This window comes from Pelodiscus sinensis, chromosome 11 (genome assembly GCF_052426305.1).
Source record: "Pelodiscus sinensis isolate ZL-2025 chromosome 11, ASM5242630v1, whole genome shotgun sequence".
NCBI lineage: Eukaryota > Metazoa > Chordata > Testudines > Trionychidae > Pelodiscus > Pelodiscus sinensis.
In genome coordinates this window covers 11331594-11353397 of record NC_143062.1, presented here as the reverse complement: position 1 = coordinate 11353397, position 21804 = coordinate 11331594, and the positions used below count along the sequence as shown (strand labels likewise).

The 21804-nt window shown below is 41.0% G+C and overlaps 1 protein-coding gene across 3 annotated transcripts in view; it reads left to right on the top strand.

Annotated features, from left to right (window-relative positions):
* STIMATE (STIM activating enhancer) overlaps window positions 1-14743 on the top strand; it is a 60897-nt gene extending 46154 nt beyond the window's left edge. For 2 of the 3 annotated variants that reach the window (XM_089781075.1, XM_089781074.1), the window contains 4 exons: window positions 3691-3803; window positions 5639-5716; window positions 6279-6428; window positions 9686-14743. In XM_089781075.1, coding sequence (XP_089637201.1) covers window positions 3691-3803; window positions 5639-5716; window positions 6279-6428; window positions 9686-9799 — 455 coding nt within the window. In that variant the 3' untranslated portion in view covers window positions 9800-14743. Of the gene's footprint in view, window positions 1-3690; window positions 3804-5638; window positions 5717-6278; window positions 6429-8028; window positions 8256-9685 lie in introns of all 3 variants that reach the window. The other variant, XR_016350415.1, reaches the window with a different exon arrangement.
* Window positions 14744-21804: the final 7061 nt, after the last annotated feature.

Genomic DNA, 21804 nt, shown 5'->3' with positions numbered 1-21804 from the left:
ATCTGCAGTGCCAGGACGACCTGACACCAACAGTGGAGCATCCACGGAGACACACATCTCAAACTGTTGTTACTGCACAAGATGAGTAACTTCCTCTTCTCTTTCCTCATCTTTGAAAAATGAAGATACTCCAGAAAACTTTGAGTAACTTTCTAGAGGACATGTAATATCAGATGTTTTCTGTGAAATGCATAATTTTAAAACTTTCTGTAATAAAGGTGACAGTTTTTTGAAAGTTTGACAGACTAAAACTGACTCAGATCTAATTTATTAAATGCAGCCAGGTCTCAAAAGGCTACTTCACATCTGTGCCAAAATTGGTTTCACTTTCTAATTGTGACATCAGTTTTGACAGAGTGACATTTGCCAGCACTTTTTTAACCACTACTTGTTTTTTTTATTATTATTTCTGTTAACTATTATAATCAAGGTGGTGTGTACTCTTAGGTACAATGGTATGAAATCCCATGGTGTGGAATCAGAGTACATGAGATTTTTTTATTTCAATTGCTGTAGCTTTCACAATGTATAAATTACAGAATGGATTTTTAAGACCCAATGGTAACTTTGTGGCTCAGACTATAATTTTGTTTCCACTGCAGTTACATAGTGAAAGAAAAATTAGAAAATACTAATAAAATAAAAGCTTGATAGTCTAGGAATTCATTGTTAATTTCAGTCTTAACTCACACACTCAATCTCTGGAAAAATCATAGTTGCATGATTTGTTGGTTATTGAACCATCATTCAGAATTTTCAGACTTTCATATGTTGGGGCAGTATAATTTAAGCCTTACATTGTCCCCTGTGCTCCCCCCCCCCCCCCCAAAAAAAAAACCCTACACCTTAAAACAAGTACATTTCAACTGTAGCACTCTAGGAATATTTATTCCATATTTATCACTGTTATCTCCTGGTGAAAAAATGTTCTGGGAAAAGCTGGATTCTAGTCTGAAAAATCAATTTCTGCCTGCTGTGCATTTTAACTAGCAGAGTATAAAGCTAAAGACCGATATACATCTTTCAATAACTTTCCAGAAAAGTTAGTAAGTAGGAAGTAGCCATGGTTAATTCTGCATTAGATCTGTATAAAGGCATTTGGATTTCCATTGCACTTTATTCTCAGTCTTAAATGTAAGCCATGTATAAAGATGCTGTAAAAGTTATTTGTTGAAAGTATATGGTGAAATGTGTAGGAAAAAAATTTTTTTTTTTAAATGAAGTGTTAGTAAAGTTCTCCTGAGCTGTTAAATTCTGATACTATTGTAATGCTGGTTAAAATTCACTTTAATGTTTTATCAGACAGTCCACTCTTACCTCAACTGCAGCCATGTATGTAGTGCTGTAGTCATAACAGGATACATTCTTTTTTCTGTTAGAATACTTGTATGACAGATCAAATTCCAGAGCAGTGGGTAATTGGCTTGATATTCATCTTACAGTACCTTACCTGGGATTCAACAAAATTGCATACTTTTTTCTGATTTACATACAATACTACTTTAATCAATACAATGAAGATACATCCTGATTAACTTGCAGGAAGCTCTGAACAAAATTAAATTTTTGAAGACTACTCATTCTCTTGCAATCTGTTGCAGTCTTCTTACCATGGTTAGTCATTGCTGCTGACATGTATATAAAATACTTATATATCCAGGGTGGCAAAAGCACAAATACAGGAATATTTTAATTTCTTTTGAAAGGTTATTTGTGCTAGAGCAAAATACAGAGAAGCAGCCAAGTATTTTTAGCTTAGAAAACAATTATTTGCCAAAATGGGAAGGAAATTATAGCAACACTGGCTTTAAATTTTTAAAAAAACATGAGGTAACCTAATTTTGTGCTTTGTGTTGATTTCAGTAATGTGTACTAGAGCAAACCATATCAAGATAACCAAATACATGGGATTTTACATCCCTAGTTATGGGAGTAACTGGTTAAACGTGAAGTTTTCTTCACGTTTAACCAATTAACTAATTAAAGGGGGCTGCTCCAGCTCCCTCCCCCCACATCCCATTTTCCTGGCACAACCAACCTCTTACCTTGCTTCAAGATACAGTAAGAGGAAGCTGTATACTAAATATGGTGGTCCAAGCCCTTGTAATTTAGGAGTACTTGGTTGGATGGACAAATACTCACAGACAGCTCTCAAAAATTTATAAGAGGTACTTTTTGAGATCTCCTAAGCACAAAAATTCAGACTAATCAGGGAAGGCACCTTCAGGTAAATCAATGATTCTCAAAGTTTTTGGCCTGTGGACCACCTGGTTCAATGTAAATCTTTCCATGGACCACCAGTTAGTTGCTAATGGAAACACACCATTAATTACATAATTATGCCCAATCCATTTTGCTAGTGCTGCAGATAAGGAAAATGGTTTTCATTAAACAGATTAAGTGTTTTAACTTTCTTATGTTAGTTTATCAAACTTCATTTTAAATAAAGTAAAATATTAGATTATGTCCAACACAAAACATTTCAACATTTTCTTTATTTATGACAAGTGTGGGGAATCTTTTTTGTGTTGGGGGCCACTGATCCCCAGAAAAATCAGTTGGGGACCACACAAGTGAGAAGCAAAGTAACTCCTCCAAAAACCCCCAGCCCTCACTGATGTGGCCCCCAACTGAGACACCTCACTCCTACGGCGCTCCAGCAAGGGGAAGGGACAGGGAGGACTGAGGTTCAGGGCTTCCCATGGGCAGGATTTGCTCTTCTGGGGTTCTGGAATTATTGGATTTTATGAACTCCCTTAGGCTCTGGGGTGGGGACAAAAATGAGGGGTTCAGTGTGTGTGACAGGGTTACCAGTGAGTGGGATAGGGATGAGGTGCAGGATCCACGAGGTAGGAGGGGTGCAGAAGGGGGAGAGGTTGCAAGGTCTGGATGGGAGGTGGGGTGCAGAAGCAGGCTGGGAGTGAGGTGTCTGCCCAGGAGGAAGCTTGGGGTGGAGCATCTGGCCGGGGCAGGGAGTGCCTAGGGATAAAGTTGGGGGGGCAGAGTGACTGAGGGGGTTCAAGGAGATGTGGGGCAGGGTGCCCTTGGGAATAGGGCTGGAATCAGGGTGGCTCAGAGGTGGTGGAGGTTCAGGGAAATGGGGGTTCAGGGAGGCTAGGGGAGGGGCGGGGGGGGCACTGGCCACTCGCGTACCATAAGAGCCTTCCCTGCCTGGCCAGGCCCTGCATAGCCCAACCTGCAGGCGGCCCTGTGGGAGCAACCGAGGGACGTGCCGCTCTTACCATGGCAACCGCAAGCTAGGCAGGGCCTAGGTGAGGTTGACGCCCAGTGGCGGGCGGGACTTTTCAGTGAAGCGGGGTAGGGCGGTGCTCCTCCATGTGTAGCACTGCGGCCCACATGGTGGGGTGAGGAGAGTGAGTTTGCTTCCTTCACCTACCCACTGGCAGCGCAGGCTCCCCGCTGTGGGGGGGTGGACTGAGTTCCAGCCACAGACCATCGGGGAGGGGACCGCACTTTGAGAACCATTGAAGTAAATGGATATAAATGAATGTTGCTATTGTTAACTATCAATAGTCGGCTTTTAGATGGCAATAATTTACCAAATGTTTCATTTGAGTTTGGTTTGCTAAGCTTTGTCCCTTGTCTAATTTTGCTCTTGTTTTTCTTTAAACATGTAAATCAAGTGATAGTGAGCTCAATCAGTGTGTAAACCTTTGTTTTCGTTTTTAGGTGACCCACTGCAGTGCAGTGCTTGGGTGGGACAGTGTGCACTCTACATAGTGATCATGATGTTTGAGAAAACCATCATCATTATAGTCCTCCTAATACCTCAGTGGAAAGAGGTTTGAGTCTTTACTCCATTGTTATAGTTAAATGGATTTCAGATAGATGTTAGAGAGAAGCTATTAATACTACTTCAGTTCAAAAAGACTTGGTCATACAAACTATGCAGAGGTCCACAGTTGGTGAAAATGAACTGTTGACAATAGTAATGGAGCAACCTGATACCACTAATTGGATTTCACTGCTGACATTCTATTTTGCATTTAATCGGTATTGCATCGTGTACCTCAGGGCTTCTCAGACTTCATTGCACCATGCCCCCTCCTGACAACAAAAATTGCTGCATGACTGCAGGAGAGGGGACTAAAGCCTGAGTCACACCACCCCTGCGGGGGGGGGGGCGCAAAAGCCCAAGGGTTTCAGCCCTAGACAGGGGCCTATAACCTGAGCCCGTTGCTAATACTATAGCCAAAACCTTAGCCATTCTACCCAGGGTTTTCACCCTAACTCTAGGTAATAGGGCTTGGGCTTAGCTTTGGCTCTGGGTAGTGGGGCTCAGCATGTCTAACATCTTGTGACCCTATTAAAGTGGGGTTGTGACCCACTTTGGTGTCCTGATACTCAGTTTGAGAAACCCTGGTGTGCAATAGAAGATTATATGCTCACCTGAGATACCTAGAGAGAGTGTATTCTTTTCCATAGTGTTAGAAAATCTCCCCGAAGTGTTTATATAGACATCATATTGTTACATTTTTGTAGTAAAAACTTGGTAATTCACATTGCAATAGAAGACCCATTGCTGAATTACTGAATTTAAAAAAAATCCAGTAAGTGAACAAAAGTCAGCTACTGCATCACAAAGTGTATTTTGAATCTTCATACAGGTATTGTGTACCTTCCCTTCAATTTATGGCAGCATTGTTAGTTACATTAGTAAGTGTATGGTGGTATATACATTCAGTAAGCTTAATGAAGTTGTAGTAGTGAGGAATGATTCTCAGGCTAACATCTGTATGACAGATCATAACATTGTAAGAGGCCTGATCTATAATCTAAACATGAAAATACTATAGCATCAGAAGAGTTGCTGTAATGTATTGTAATTGACTTTAAAGGGTCTTTGTTTATAAAATATTTGAACTTTTGTATCCATGTCCAGATCTTTAACTTTAAAACTGCAATATCGATTTCTAAGCGATTTCCAAGATATCAGTTCTTCCTGTCAAAGCTTTCTTGGAAAAGGAGTGGATATTTGAACGTAGCCTATGTTTTGTTTTTCTCTGTCAAACATCTTTTATGATGCCGGTTAGCTCAACTGCATGAAGCACATAGATACTGGGCATGTCTCTAATAGAATAATCTCAGTGTAGAATCAAGTGAGAACCACAAATCCAAACACTTTTAAAGGGATAAATTATAACTTGTCTATAATTAATAATGTTTTTATATAAGTTAGCTATGAAATAAGTGGCACGTAGGATTGTCTGGTTTAGTACAATATACACAATTTAACATTCAAGCAGCTAAATTGAATAACCCCCTGTTGAACATTCTAGACCATCTCTGTGGAATAAGACTGGATTTTTTGCACTTTATTTTGTAGTATTATAACCAGTTTATTTAAATCTCAATGTGATGAGACTTCAAACATTTTCCTTGGAAATTTGTCAAGTGATATTTGGTTGCTTCATCTACCCACAGTTCCTCACATTCTGTCTGTAATCACAAGTTAGTTGGATGTTAGATTGTTTTCAGTCAGCCTCACTTGTTTACTAAATGAAACTGTCCTTTCTAATTCATCTGGCTTTCAGCCTAATACTTTCTATAGTACTTTCTTAACCCAATTGCATGCACATACTGTTGTGATCTGAATTTGATCTTTTTCTTTTCACAGGTAGCTTTATTGAATCCTATAGAGAACCCCCAATTGGAGCTGGCTATCGTCATGCTGATAGTTCCCTTCTTTGTTAATGTTAGTACAAATGTGTGTTTTTCAAGATAGTTGACTTGTTTCTCTCCCTCACCTGTCCCCTCCTCCATCTGTTAAAATTATTCCTTAATCCACAGTGTGCCTTGGTGATATCCTACTATTACAAGTCTCCAATACTGCTGTGTGTGTGTCTGTGCATAATGTGATTGGATACTTACGTACCTACAAAATCTACAATCAGCTTATACAAATGGGCACAGGGAATGGTGCCCACAATACCCATTTCTGAATGTGCTATTTGGATACTATTGTATCAGTTAAAAAGTCACAATTACATTAGGTTTATTTAGATAAGCATTAATTTATCCTGAAGTGCCATCCCATTGAAATGCCCTTGACAAGAAAGACTGCCCATATGGCAAGACTGAACATAGCCCACTAAGAAGTAGCTTTTTTCTTATTGGTGCAAGAGGAGGAAATAGGGCAGCTGTGTGTAACTCCCAGCTAGTGCAACTATTCCCCCAACTCCATTTCAATGTCTGAATGATTAATGCACATGCTAACATAAAGAAAAGATGAACTCTTAATTTCCCCCCCTTCACAGGCATTAATGTTCTGGGTAGTGGATAATTTTCTTATGAAGAAAGGGAAGACAAAAGCTAAACTTGAAGAAAAGGAAGTGGGGCAAGATTCAAGGAATGGAAGTAAAGTGCGATACAGAAGAGCAGCATCACATGAGGAGTCAGAGTCAGAAGTACGTAGATGCACCATTTGACTGTGTCTGACTCATCTCCTTTCCTCTTGACATTGACTTAAACACTATCTTAGGCTTGATTAGTTTTGTAATAAATTTGCCTGCCAGCCTTGTTTTGTGAATAACTCAGGGGCTGCTAATTCACTGACCTTTTACAAGAATGCTGGTGGTTTGCTGGGGTTTGGCACTCCTCAAAAGCCCACTGCTGACTTTTAAAAGGGTTGGTTTTAGAGCCTGTTAGAAAATTCAGTTAACCACAACTTTGTTTCTACTTTACAAGGGGCACAGTGTATCTTAAAATGGTGACTTCAGATCATTAACAGACATTTCATCTCTTATAAAATCGTACATCTGAACAAAAAATCAATGTCCATTTTTTGAGGGTGGATGAGTTAGACTACAGCAGTCCTAAAACCATATCTATTCATTCATATACAGCAGTGGTTTTCAGACTGCGGTGTGTGGACAACTAATGGTCCATGACCGTCTTCCATGTGGTCTGTGGCTCAACATCAGCTCCCTGCCTTCCACCAACCCTCCCTCTCCCCACATCAGGGAACCCACATTGGTGTTCCGCGCTCCCTCCACCCTGTGAGGTTGGAGCGCCAGTGCTGACTTCCCTCGGGGTGGGAGGGGAGCGGGAGCCTCGAGCTTCCCTACCAGATCCATCTCGTGGGGAAGTGGAATCAAGCAGAGCCAGACGTGGCTCCATGTGTTGCCCCGGCTAGGGAAACAGCAGCGTGGTGATGTGCTGCCTCGTGGCTTTCCCCACTGCTCCCATTAGCCAGAGTCTGGCTAATGGGAGCAGAAGGAGGCAGTGCCTGGGACACATTGCCTGTGAGCGGTGTGGGGGGCAAAAGCAAGTAAGTGCCCCCTCTGCCCCAGACCCCACACCTCTACCCTGCTCCTGCACCCTCCCTCCTGGCCAGAAACCCTATCCTAACCCTGCTACTGCATCCTCCCCCAGGTCAAATACCCTACCACTACGCTGCTCCTGAACCCACCCTTGATCCTGCACTCACCTCCTGGCCACACATTGCACCTTCCCTTGCTCTTGCCTCATTCCCCCTAGCCAGACACCCTACTTCCAGCCTGCTCCTACACCCCATCTCCCACCCAGATCCTGCACCCTCATCCCTACCCTGCTCACTGTGGCAGCCCTGTCTCACACACTGACCCCCTTACTTTTGTCCCAACCCCAGAGCCTGGGGGGTCCACAAAATCCACTTGCCCCGAAACCCCAGAAAAGTAAATCCAGCCCATTGGAAGCCCGGAACCTGAGTCCTCCCTGTGCCCCCATCCCATCTATGGAGCTGGAGCACCAGAGGAATGAGGGTTGGGGGTTTGGAGGGTTTTTTTGCTTCTCAGTTGTGTGGTCCCCAACTGATTTTTCTTTGGGTCAGTGGCTCCCAATCCAAAAAAAGGTCCCCCACCTCTGCCATAAATAAAGAAAACATTGAAACCTTGTGTGTTGGACATAATTTAATATTTGACTTTCTTTAAAATGAAGTTTGATTAACATGAGAAAGTTAAAGCACTTAATCTGTTTAATAATTTAATATTTCCTTTCTTACTGGTTAAATTAAACCGTTCTCTCTAGCTGCAGCACTAGCAAAATGGCTCAGGCGTAATTATGTAATTAACAGCAAGTTTCCATTAGCGATTGGTGGGCCACGGAAAGGTTTGCATTGAGCCAGGTGGGCCACGGGTCAAAAAGTTTGAGAACCACTAATATACAGGATTATACACTGCAAACAAGTGCCATGGATACAGAGATGGGAGTGTTACATCAGAGCTAATTCAATCGGGGTGTATGTGGATAAGAAGGTGAGGATACCTAAAGTGGAAAATGACTTACTGTAATGAGAGCCATTCGCAGTTCCTATTCACCCAATTTTACTGGTGTCAAATTTGCATATGAATTCCCGCTCAGCAGTTCATATTGCAGCCTGTTTAAGGTTTTTTGCTTTTCACCTTCCTATCCACTGGATAAGAAGGTGCCTCTGGACTCCCTGTTTTTGTTGTAACAAACCAACACAGCTACTTCTGAAACCCGTTAGCTATGAAAGAGTCATTACCATGTTTAAGCTGCTGTCTACTTCTGTTTTTCTGTAGAATGGAGTACTTTCAGTAGTTATACTGAAATATCTGTGAAAGGGGCCAAAACATCATTTTTAACTTTCTTGCTCCTAAAATTATCTTGTTTTAAATGTTATGCAGCTTTCTTGATTATATGAGCACTTCTGTCACCATTATTTAATATCAGTTATCTACATTATCAACAGTAGCAACTCTTGTTTGGTAAATAGAACTGCCACTAAGAGATGGTCAGAGAACCTGTTTGCCCACAACTAGAACATCTGTGAGGTTCCAGAATACAATAGGTCTCAGTCTTCAGTACTTTCTTGTGTCAAGTGCCTGCAGACTTTGTAGGTCCATATCTCTATTAGGGTATGTCTACACTACCACCCTAGTTCAAACTAGGGTGGTTAATGTAGGCATTCAAAGTTGCAAATGAAGCCTGGGATTTAAATATCCCGGGCTTCATTTGCATCTTGCCGGGCGCCGCCATTTTTAAATCCCCGTTAGTGCGAACTCCGTGCACACGGCTCCACGCGGCACAGAGTAGGTAGTTCGAATTAGGCTTTCTAATTCGAACTACCGTTACTCCTCGTTCCACAGTAAGTAAGGAGTATTAGAAAGCCTAATTCGAACTACCTACTCCGTGCCACGTGTAGCCGCGGGCACGGAGTCCGCACTAACAGGGATTTAAAAATGGCGGCACTCGGCAAGATGCAAATGAAGCCCGGGATATTTAAATCCCGGGCTTCATTTGCAACTTCGAATGCCTACATTAACCACCCTAGTTCAAAATAGGGTGGTAGTGTAGGCATACCCTTAGAAATGAAGGTGACTGCATTTTTCAGTTTCTACAAATGTGTTCATGGCAAGTTGCTTAAACTGCTCTGGGATAGACACACATTTTGGGCACCCTGATTTCGTTCTTGCATGGAAGCTGAAGTATGAAAAAGCATTTTGATGTTTGAAAGTTACTTTCTAGTGTAATATGCCAGTCGCTGACATGAAACCTAACAAATGATTCAGAAGTCTCTGGTTTTAATAAAACCTATTTTCTTAAACACTGCATAATTAATTGAGCATCTTACAAGAATAAATTATTTTAAATAGATTCAAAGAAGAGCAAAAATAGAGATTGCATCTTATTTTCAACATGTTGTTGATATTTCTGTTTTTAGATACTCATTTCAGCAGATGATGAAATGGAGGAGTCAGAAGTTGAAGAGGATCTGCGGAGACTGACTAACTTAAAACCTGTTAAGAAGAAGCATCGTTTTGGGCTGCCTGTATGATGCATTCCTGGCCTGTGTATTTGCAGGGTTTGAGGCATATGCTTCTTGGTCAGTGGGTTTTCACTTGCAACAGCATCCTTTTTTTCCTACAAACTGTTAACAGGTCTGTGATAGGGATGCAAGTAGCTGGAAGCATTTCAGTTCAGTTGCACTACAGAAATACTGACCAAATATGCAAGATGTCTTTTCATCATTTATGGAAACACAGCATCGTTGGGGACCAGTCACTAAAATGGGTTATATCGGTCACATCAGAGAAGACGACAGACAAACGGTTACTCAGTGTCTCGCTTATGGTTCCTGAGCGATTCAATGCAAGACCTTGGGATTTACTAAGTGGAACCAGCGTGCTCTATTACTAAAACAGGCTTTTCCACCATATTAATTCTTAGAGCAGAATAGTTTTATGGTTACAAACTGTAACTTAATGTTATTTTTTTAAATACGTGTTTACTTCCTACAAGGTACCTAATGAACTAATGGGTGGAACAAAGATTTTTTTCCAAGTCTCCTCTAACCTATTTGACTATTTTATATTTAAGTTATATTTTCATACAGTTATATTTAAGGATTCTCTTTGTCAGAGAAAAGGACACTATTCCCTTTTTTGTGTGGAAAACAATCGGAAGATTTACAGTGAAGTTCTCATTCGTCCTTTTCACTTGATTAAGAAAAGGCAAATGATGTTTTCACAAAGGGAAAGCTTTCTTTCGCTGTTGAACCACCAAATGTAGCCCCAATTGTGGGTTTGACCACATCGTTTGACAATAATGTTTTGTAAAATGGAGATGTTCTCTGCATATTTGGCGATATGCACTTTAGCAGATAAAGAAAACAAAATTTTTCTGATCGTTTCCTGTGAAATGAACGTCTAAAGATGTCTTCATCAATATTTGTCTCTCATGAACTTGCAAGTCTTATCATACCTCTCAACTATTTCAAAGGAGGCAAAACGTTCCATTGTTACGTTCCTTATGTGGGGATCTAGTGCATATAGTACCCTTTTGATCTGCATAGAGCTGTTAGCACTGCCTTAATACATAGAATTCTTTCTCTGGGAGGGTTGCATTTTTGCTTAATATATTTTCCATTTAAATATGAATGTGTAGTGCTAACCATAAATAACAATACTTCATTTGAAGGCTTTAATGCATCCTTCTCCCACACACATATTCCTTAATTCCTCAAAAAAGCCTATTTGTTTCTCTATTTGGAATAAAACTGAGAGGTATAATGCACCTGTTACTACATCTAAGATGCCTGCAGCTTTCAGTCTCATCTCTGTGGTATATGAAAACATATCTGCTAGTGTTGAATCCTTGTAGACATGTTTTTTGGGACCACCTGTTTGTTTTGTGTATTTCACAAATAGTTACTGTTCTGACAACTTTTTTTGCTTCAATTAAGCCTTGTGTAGGACAAGGTAATAAGGCAAAGATCAGAAAAGTTGTAAATCTGCTGAAGTATCTGGACATCAGGTGTGTTTTAAGCCTTAAAAAACCAAACAAGTTCACTGGAAGACAGCTCAGAACTTTTTAAAGTGTTTTTACATTTTTTATATATGTAGTAGGTCTTAATGTGGTATTATATCAATACTGCTGAAGTGAGGTTGATAGGCCTTAGGAACTACTGTGTGCTCCCTTGCTGACTTTCACTGTTCAAATATTTGTTTACTGCTTGGCTGTTGAGGTAAACAACATGTCCTGGGACTTCCTTGATACATCCTAATCTGTTCAGCAGATTAAACAGGACATTTTACCAAACCTAACATTTGAGCTAGCTGGAGCCACTGACCACTGTTACTGTGTACTAAAACATAATATTTACAATAAGTTAAATGCTAATGTTTATCTCGCTAACTCTAGAAACTATGAAAAACAGACACTTCCCTAATTTGAGTTTCTCTGAAGCATGAGGTTGGGAAAACGTCACTAATCAATATTGCCTTCCAATTTGTTAGCTTACGTATTTGGTAAATGTTTCAGCTTTTGTGATTTACCCTGTCTCTTGAGTATTGTCTGATCAGACAGGTGCAACCTCTCCAGTAGAGCAGTTTAAAAGAAATTCACTTGAGTGCACAATATACTCTAGTACAGCATTACCAACCCCATTAGAGTTAAGAGCTAGTCTTCGCTGTTCAGAAACATCAGTATTTTTTGTCAGGAGTTGGAGGAGTAGCCCACCAGCAGGATGGAGGGCCCAGCAATTCAAAGGGCCCGGGGCGCACAGCTGCTACCACAGTGGCAGCCAGAGCTCCGGGCCCTTTAAATTGCTGCTGGAGCCCCATGTGGTGCACTGCAGAGCCCCACATGGCGCTGTGGGGGTGCTGTTCAAGCAAGCTGTGGACCAGCTGCCCCATCTGTGCCCCTTCCACCTGAGGCTCCGCCCCTGCTGGGAGCACATTGCCTTCCGCACACTTTGCCCAGGGGCCCAGCGAGGCTGTCAGCTCACCTATTGAGGAGACTTGCCTAGGCCTTGTTCTATTTAAGGTAATGAACTAAAACAGCTGATGCTTTCTTTATTCCACTTTAGTATACATACTTATCCACTAGAGTCATTAGGGATCATTTCAACAGCGCACAAATCAAGAGCTTTATTTTTTTCCTTCCTGCATTCAAATTATGGAGAATATCAAAATGGATTTTGTTTCTAGTCTCAATTTTAGTATGTGAACCATGAAATGGCCTTAATCATGTAAAATAAGCTTGTTTTGTACAGACCTCAGACTTACTGTCCAAGGACAGATAGTATAAAGCACCACAGAGTGATTTTCATCAGATTGTTTTAAGGGTAAAAATGCTTTTTTCCCCCTTTTTTCTTAAGTGCTTCAGTATCTCTGGGTGGAGATTTATAAGTATTGTAACAGGAATTATGACAGTGAAATTCTACTTGCCAAAGACTCTCAAGCATTTTGCATTCCCGCAGTCATAGGGCAGAGAAATGAATACCTTTTATTAAAAATATTATTTGAGCATTAACTTTGATATAGTCCCTTCTTTTTAATACTAAACTCCTAAAGCTCCCCCAAGCGACAACAAAATATGACATTTTTGTTCATTATTTTCATTACCCTTTCAAAAAAGAAAAGGGAAATGTTAAATTATTTCCTTTAAAAAGCCAAATAGTCCTGTAGAGCCTGGGAGACTAACAAAAAATGTGGATGGTATGAGCTTTCATGAGCACAGTGATACCATGTATATTGTTGGTTAGTCTCTAAAGTGCTACAGGACTGTTTGTTTAAGTTTATTCAGTTAGTCTGTAACTCAGCTACCCCTCTGAAATTATTTCCTGTTTGTTTGCAAAAGTTTTAAATGAAAGAAAAATGAATTAATATGGTAGTTAAAAGTGTATCCATTCTTCTTTGAAGCTGAGACATGTAACATCTAGTGCTTCACTCTGCTTTGCTGTTAGATGGAGTATGTTGGCAATGCAGTTTAAAAGAAACTATTCCATAATAAGTTGATATAATTTGAAGACCTGGCAGCACAATGTGATTCTTCTCCAAATGTTAGTCAGCTGTGACAAGTCCATCTTAGTATAGCAGTGTTGGGGAACCTAAGGGCCAGGGGGCTGGATCCGGCCCAAACCAGCCATCTCACTTCGCTCCTGCACTCCTACCCCCTACCTTCCACCCAGGCTCCCAGCCAACTTCTGCACCCACCTCCCGTCCAGATCCCACACCCCACCTCTTGCCCAGCCCTTCCACCCCCAACCTATTCCTGCACCCTACCACCTTCCCAGCCCTTCCAACTCACTCCTGCACCCTCTCTCCTGCCCAGAACCCACACCCCAGCCCACTTTCCGGCAGCCTACTCCCACACGCTGAACCTCTCATTTTGGTCCTACCCCAGAGCTTTCGGGGGGCCCACAATCTACAAGCCCAACTCCCCCAAGGCTATTATGTATGAGGAGAATGTGGGAAGTGTCACTCTGTTTCTCAGTTGGGGGCTGCATCAGTGAGGGGTTTGCTTTTCACTTTTGTGCAGTCCCAACCTGATTTTCCTGTGGGTCAGTGTCCCTGGCCCAAAAAAGGTTCCCCACTCCTGTTTAATTCAGACTGTAAAAAAAGGTAGTCATTAAAATTATTCCATTATTTAATTAAAATAAGCTTATCTAATATATGAGAAGTAAGATACATTTACAGATGAGACGCAGAAATATTGGAGGTCAAGATTACCATAACTTGTCCACCGTACAACACATGAATCAATTATATCTGTGCTGTGACGTTGTCATCTAATATGTGATCTTAAAGTTTTGACTTTACTATATTCAGGTCCACTTGTCTTACTTTGTCAGTAAAATGCTCTGTTAATGTTGCTGATTAAAACGTAAGATAGCTTTTCTTCAGGAAGACTCATACTTGTTGAGTTGTGAACCTGACTAAAACAATGCAGAGTGCACCTGCCGTCTTCTCACAGGTGTATGCACAGATTCCAGCTGTGCCTAATGGGGGAAGGAATGTTCAGCCTTAGCATGAAGGGTTGAGCATCTTAATACATTTCTTCCATTGCTTGAGTAACCTGAAGTCTGCAACTTTCTGTACTTTTTTGCAGCTACAAACAGTAGTGAAAGTGAACAAATACAGCCACACCAGGTCAAAGTAGATCTAGAGCACAGCTGTGCAACTTTTTATTTAGACAATTTTTAGTTTCAATTTTAATAACTGAAAATGACTACTATGGTTTTACAAAGTAAAACTGCATTATCTTTAAAAAGGGACTCATTTGTAATTGGGTTTTTGTCTTGCCTGGGTATGTGTCAAATTGAACTTCGGGTTTATTTGTTCATAAGTTGGGAGTAGTTTATGTCAGCAAACAACTGAAATCTGCTGCCCTCTGTTTGAACTTTATTGTTTAATCAGTGGTGTTGCATTAAAGTTTAAGGGTATATTATATACTTACATTGTATAATGGTTTACAATAAAGTTTGACATACTACAGATTTTTACATGTTCTGTTTCCCTTATGTTTAAAAATGAATGTGCTTATTAGTTGTTGCAATGTGTCTGCAGGTTAACACTGCGTTCCAGAACAGAAACTATTTAAAGTTTAAGTACTGGCCTTCAGATCTGCTGATAATGTTTTGTTTCTACATTGAGAAGTATGTTGACAAAACTTCAAGATCATTTTCCAAGGAGAAACACGATGTTACAAATTTTTGTTTTATTTGCAAGTGTCATACATATTTCAGTTTTGTCTCAGAGTTACAAGATGCAAAGAGTGTTCCATGCACACACACACACAGAAAATAGCCTCCTTAATATTACATCTCATGAAAAAATCAAAATGAATTTTAGGGGTACTCTGTGCGAAGACTTAAGTCTGGTTCAGCCTCCCCTCCCCAAAAGAAAAAGTATCCTAACAGACCTGTGGATGTAAGACAGAAATATCAGTAACTGGTAGCAGGGGAATGCCTCGCGTCTTGAACTTCACTCATCTTTTATTTGTCTTCACAGTGACCAGTGTTCAGCCAGAACTTTTTCAAGGGAAACTTGAATCTCTTATTGAAAAATTCTGGATAATTTGGCTCCATTTGTCCTGGTGGCTTCAATTCAGAAGTGTTTGCAGTTGCTGATACTCCTGCAAACTTCAAGGAGCAAACCGGGCAGAGAATGCCACAAGATAAAAAGAAAAGCGCTCTCTCTTGTTTCATGCTTTTGAGTGTCCTGTTGAGGAGCTTGCCACGCTGAGTGCAGTTCTTCCTCATAGGTACATCTTCACTGCAACACTATTTCGAAATAACTAGTGCTATTCCAAATAACTTAGTCCGCGTCTACACAGCAGGTAGTTATTTTGAAATAGTGTCAAAATACTGTTAAGCTGGGGGACTTCTTACTCCGACTCCTGTAACCCTCATTGTACGAGCAGTAAGGGAAGTTGGAGGAAAAGGGCTCTGTTTCGAAATAAGTGCCGTGTAGATGTTCCCTATTTCGAAATAAGATACACAATTGACGTAGCTCAATTTGCGTAGCTTATTTCGAGTTAAGCCCTGCAGTGTAGACACACCCTTAGGCTATGTCTACACTACCCAGTCTTGTGCAAGAACATATGCAAATGAGGCCCGGCGATGAATATCACCGCGTCTCATTTGCATACTTAATGAGCCACCATTTTGTGCAAGGAGCTTTTGCGAAAGAAGAAGTCTACACTGCTCCATCTTGTGCAAAAAAAACCCTCTTGCGCAGGACCAGTTCTGCCTTAGAATAAGCGGCAGAATGGCTCTTGCGCAAGATGGAGGATTTGCGCAAGGAGGAGCAGTGTAGACTGCTGCTCCTTGCACAGAAGCCCCTTGTGCAAAATGATGGCTCATTAAGTATGTAAATGTTCTTGCACAAGACTGGGCAGTGTAGACGTAGCCTTAGTGTGCTGCCTAGGAGGGAGATGGGGAAGGGAGGGCATCACTTCCATGGACCAACAAAGAGCCAAGCAGGAATTAAGTAAGAGGCAAACAGCTCCCCTGCCACAGCTCTCTGGGTACGTCTAAACTACATGGCTCCATCGACAGAGCTATGTAGTCTAGACGTACCCTCTGAGGGGAGCAAAGCCACAAGGCCCACCTCCAGCTGGAAGCTTGTGCCTGTGTGCCGAGAGCCGTATCAGCAGTCACACTTCTGATCCCTGCTTGCTGATTGATAGTCCCGGCTGTATCCTTCAGGGAAAATGCTGCCATATGGGGTAGTCAGAGGTAGAGGCTCCAGGGTCCTGTGGTCCATTTGTGAGCTACAGTTCTTTCTCTCAGAGATCCAGAAGTGACCTCTGGAAAGACAAGATAACAACCCCAGCCTCTTTCAGGGCAAAATCATTACTGCCTTGGAAATATTTTTGGAGTAATTGCGGGACCCAATTTCATCCTGTAAAGCAGGATTATGGGGACAAAGTCATAGATAATTAATAGTTTTTTTAAAGGACCAACTCTGTCATGCAGAGTTGTGGACTGTAGGTAATGACAAGTGGAATTCTGTTTGCTTTTTTGGGTCTGTCTTAAAGTAGTTCATGTCTGGGTGCTTTTTTGGCTCTGTCAATCTGTTTTTGCACTTCTCCAGGTGGGTATTTCAGTTTTAGGAATGCTCTATATAGATCCTGTAGGTGTTTGTCCCTGTCTGTGGGATTGGAGCAAATCTGGTTGTATCTTAGGGCTTGGTTGTATACAATAGATTGAGAAATGTGTCTGGGATGGAAGCTGGAGGCATGAAGGTAAGTGTAGCGGTCGGTGGGTTTCCGGTATAAGGTGGTGGAAATTTGTCCATCATTTAATTGTATTGTAATATCGAGGAAGTGAATTTTCCGTGTGGACTGGTCCAGGCTGAGGTTGATGGTGGGGTGGAAGTTGTTGAAATCTTTGTGAAATTCTTCAGGAGTCTCTTTTCTGTAGGTCCATATGATGATGTCATTGATGTAGTGTAAGTAGAGTAAGAGCGTTAGGGGGCGAGAGCTGAGGAAACATTGTTCAAGGTCAGCCATAAAGATGTTGGCATATTGTGGTGCCATGTGGGTGCCCATGGTTATGCTGCTGACTTGAAGATACAAATAGTCTCCGAATCAAAAGTAATTGTGGGTGAGGACAAAGTTGCAGAGCTCTGTAATCAGGTGTGCAGTGCTGTCATCGGGGATGGTGTTTCTGACGGCCTGTAATTTGTCTTCATGGGGAATGTTGGTGTAAAGGACTTCTACATCCATAGTGGCCAAGATGGTATTTCCAGGTGGATTACTGATGTTTTGAAGTTTCCTCAGGAAGTCAGTGATGTCGCAAAAGTAGCTAGCACTACTGTTAGCATAAGGTCTGAGGGAGTCGATATAGCCAGGTAACCCTGTAGTAAGTATGCCAATGCTTGAGATGATGGGTTGTCCAGGATTTCCAGGTTTGTGCATCTATGGTAGCAGATTAAAAAGCTCCTAGTCAGGGATTTAGGGGGGTGTTGGTGTAAATTTGTTTCTGAGCAGCATCAGGGAGTTTCATGAGCAGTTGTTTCAGGGGCTTGAGGGGTTTCTGGTATTCTTTAGTGGGACCACAGGAGAAAGGCTTGTAGAATCTGGTGTTGGGGAACTGTCTGGCCACCTCCTGTTCGTAATGTGTTCTGTTCATGACAACTACAGCACCCCCTTTGTCATGAGTGGGTGGAAGTTGAGGAGCTGAGCGCAAGCCACAGACCATCTGAAAGGTGGCCGTGGGCTGTGGTCTGCAGTTTGAGACCTGCTGCTTTACAGGAATGGGAGATTTCTTGTCATGTGAAACACTAGGAAAGCATCAGACTTTGCACCTGCCACACCCTCATATTCAGGTTGTCATGCCTTGCCAGAGCTGCCATTTCCTCTCAGCCCAGGGACAGCAGCCCAGGCATGAAAGAAAAAGTTGGCGGTCAGGGACCTCTTAGTCTAACATCTACTATGATCTACCTCTAACATCAATTTTCTAAGGCTAAAAGGTTTCTGGTATGCACCAGTCCAAATGCAACCTTGTGTCTGAATATGAGCATGGCTCATTCCTGCTGGTCAGGCATTCATCATTACTTACTGGGGAGATTTTTACCTGAAACTGGCTGTGTATGGGGGCTTAATAGCAATATCTGGGCAGGTGTCATCTCAGTTCTTCCTGTGGGAACTCTCTGCCTAGCAACAACAAAATAAATTATGAAGCATTATTTGATCCACTCCAGTAACTTTCACAAGCAGCACTTTTCGTGGGTGAGTAGTATTGGCAATCTAGGGCTTCCCACTGAAAGAGATGGGGGCTCCTCTTCCATACAGGGATATAAAGCTCTTATCACTGCGTTAAGATGCTCAGGCACATCTGTTTTCAGCTCTTACTGCTACTGCGGGAAACTTTGAGAGGCTAAAACTAATAAAAAAAACAGGACTGTGTAGCACTTTAAAGACTAACAAGATGGTTTAACAGGTGATGAGCTTTCGTGGGCCAGACCCACTTCCTCAGATCAAAAAGATCAGATCTGAGGAAGTGGGTCTGGCCCACGAAAGCTCATCACCTAATAAACCATCTTGTTAGTCTTTAAAGTGCTACACAGTCCTGTTTTTTGTTTCAGCTGCACCAGACTAACACAGCTACATTTCTACCACTAAAACTAATCAGAGAGCCTGGAAAAGTAGATTGATAATACTCTCTCTTGCCACGTTCTATAGGAAAGAATTACAGGTCATGCAGACATATGAAGTCATCCACAGTGTACACAAGAGAATACCATTTTCCAAGTGGTAGCTGGAAGACATCCAGGGCGTTAGTGCTGAGTCAACAGAGAGAAATTGACTTCACCTACTTGTATGACTCCCAACCATCCCTATCTGGAGTTAGCACTAGTGGCACTGGGGACAGAGGGCAACTTTTTCAATTTTGGTCAAAATGATGTCCATTGGGTATTGCTAGAGGTGGGCCTTTGGTGCTCCGCATGAATCCCAGCTGGTTTTGTCCCACTCCCAATATCACCAACCCATGGTAATGTCAGGCCATGAATGAAACCAACCATCCACTTCATCAAAATACTACAACTCATTCCTCCTGTACTGAGTCTCCTGCTCAAACACAGAATGACATGAATGGAGTATCTTGGATTCCAGACAATACAGATATATGGTGCCAGGGACCTCAATCATAAGTCAGGCTAAGGATGAATCCTATTAGGTAGAAGGGGGTCGTCTCTGAAGAATGTGAGCAGAAGATAAAAAAGTCCATAAAGGAAAACAAGGCGGCTTCAATGCAAACTAGACTGTAGCCTATTGGGAGTGCGCACACCCGCAGCAGTCAACCAGAGTTCTCATGAGACATGTTGACCATCCAATGCCATTCCTTGCTCAGCAGAAGTGTTCTGAATATCTCACTGCTCAGCAGGAGGTAGAGATAAAATGCATCTTATTTTGAGTGTCCATATTTAAAGGATGGTTCTGGACCTTGGCATGATGAACAGGAAAATGTTATTTACCTGGTTTATTTACATTAAAGGAAATTATGTCAATGGAGACATAATTGGGAGAGAGAGAAATTGTTGTGCTTTTTCTTAGCACAATCTGTGATTGAGGAAGTAGAGTGGAATTATCCTGGCTGTTTCATCTGACGGGAATTTGCTTGGGAGAGGAGGGAGCTAAGACTGAGCATTCCTCTGTTGACAGTGACTGGCGGAACTGGTTCTTCCCTCAAGCTACAGGCAACCTTACATACCTTCGTAACTGGTCTGTGGATCTTAATCATTGAAAAAAGGAACTCATCAGATAATCACAGAGACTTTCCTGTTTGGGGCTGAATGGTGTAATTCCTAATGAGATGAAGTAAGATGTTTATCAAATTTAAAAACAAAACAATCACTTTCATGTTACAGGTTTTGAATTCTTAACTAAATCAGTTACTGCATTCAATTATTACAATTATATCACCATTTTAATGGGGTCTCCAACTCTGCTTTGGATAAATTGCATCAATAAGGTTATGCATTCAGTGGATTTAAAAATTCCTGATTTCATTTTCAAACCTCTTAGGGTAAAATTGGAATGGACAGATACTAGTTTTACTTTCCAATGTGGAATTACTTGATTCTAAGAATGATGCAAAAGTCTGGAATATGGGAGAATAGAAACGCTCTTTTATACTAAGCTAATTATTTTTTTAAAAAAAGGATATATAATAGCAGCATAATCAATTATCTATTCATTATTTCCAGGCAGAAAATTAACAAGTCACATGTTAAGATGTGAAGAGCCAAACAATATGGGAGCTAAAAACCAGCCAAACAATATGGGAAAAGAATACAAGTGGCAGGTGAAGTGATTGGCAGCATCATATGTTGATATAAAGTTTTTTAGAAAAACGTAAACAACAAATAGTCTAGTAGCACCTTAGGCTATGTCTAGACAACAAGCAGATTTTTTGAAAAAGCGAGATGCTTTTTCGCAAGAGAGTCTAGACACTCTCTTTCGAAAAAGTACAGTTTGCATTCAATAGCACCTTTTTCGAAAGAATACTTTTGAAAAAGGCGTTATTCCTTTGAAATGAGGTTTACCGTGATAGAAAAAACTGCTGCGTTCTTTCGATTTGCTTTCGAAAGAACACAGCTGCAGTCTAGACGCAGGAAAAGAGGCCACTTTTTTGAAAAATCCCTGTAGTCTAGACACACCCATAAAGACTATCATGAGCTTTCCTGGGCAAAACCCACAATCAGCCTCTTGTAACTTGAATAATCTAGTCACTGTCTTTTTTTCTCCTTTGTTTCCTCCTTCTTTCTCCCTTCTCCCTCCCTTACTTATTCTTGGATGTAGACTTTTAGTACTCCAGTCATCTGAAGAAGTGGATTTTGCCCAGGAAAACTCATGATACCATGTACATGTTTTGTTACTTTAAATTGCTACTAGACTATTTAAGTTTTTCCAGTTACAGACTAACTCAGCTACCCCTCTGAATTTTTTACATAGTTTTACTGCCTGTGCTTCTCATCATTGACTGACGCCTGAGAAAAGACACAAAATGAAGTCATCATCTAAAACTAATTTCAGGTAATATCTATTTTATATCAAAACCATGTTCTGGGAGCATAGCAGATTTGAACTTTCTGTTTTAAAATTGCAGAATTTGTGGTTTTGAGGGTTTGTTTGTTTGTTTTTACTTGCAGCTGATCCAAACACAGAGGTTAAATACTTTTTTTTATCCTGATTATAATTAACTTTGCTATTGATACAATACAATTAAACAGAATTAGAACCCAATTTGAAATGACTTTTGCTATAACCTATAAATAATTCTTTAATGAAAAAACTTCTTTATAAAAGACAGGATTTGTAATTGTGAACAAAGTACAAAAAGTGATACCCAGCCTGCTTTATTTTAATCTATTAATTTATTATAATCTTTACTTTATATTTAACTTCCCATGCACTCTTGACTTGGGAGGACCCTAATCTTTTCTGTTCCTTCTAAAGAGGAAACACTAATTCTCTGAAGAGCAAAGGACATCAAGGGAATCCCGTTTTGGCATTGGAAGAATTCTAATGATCCAATTATATCAAGTT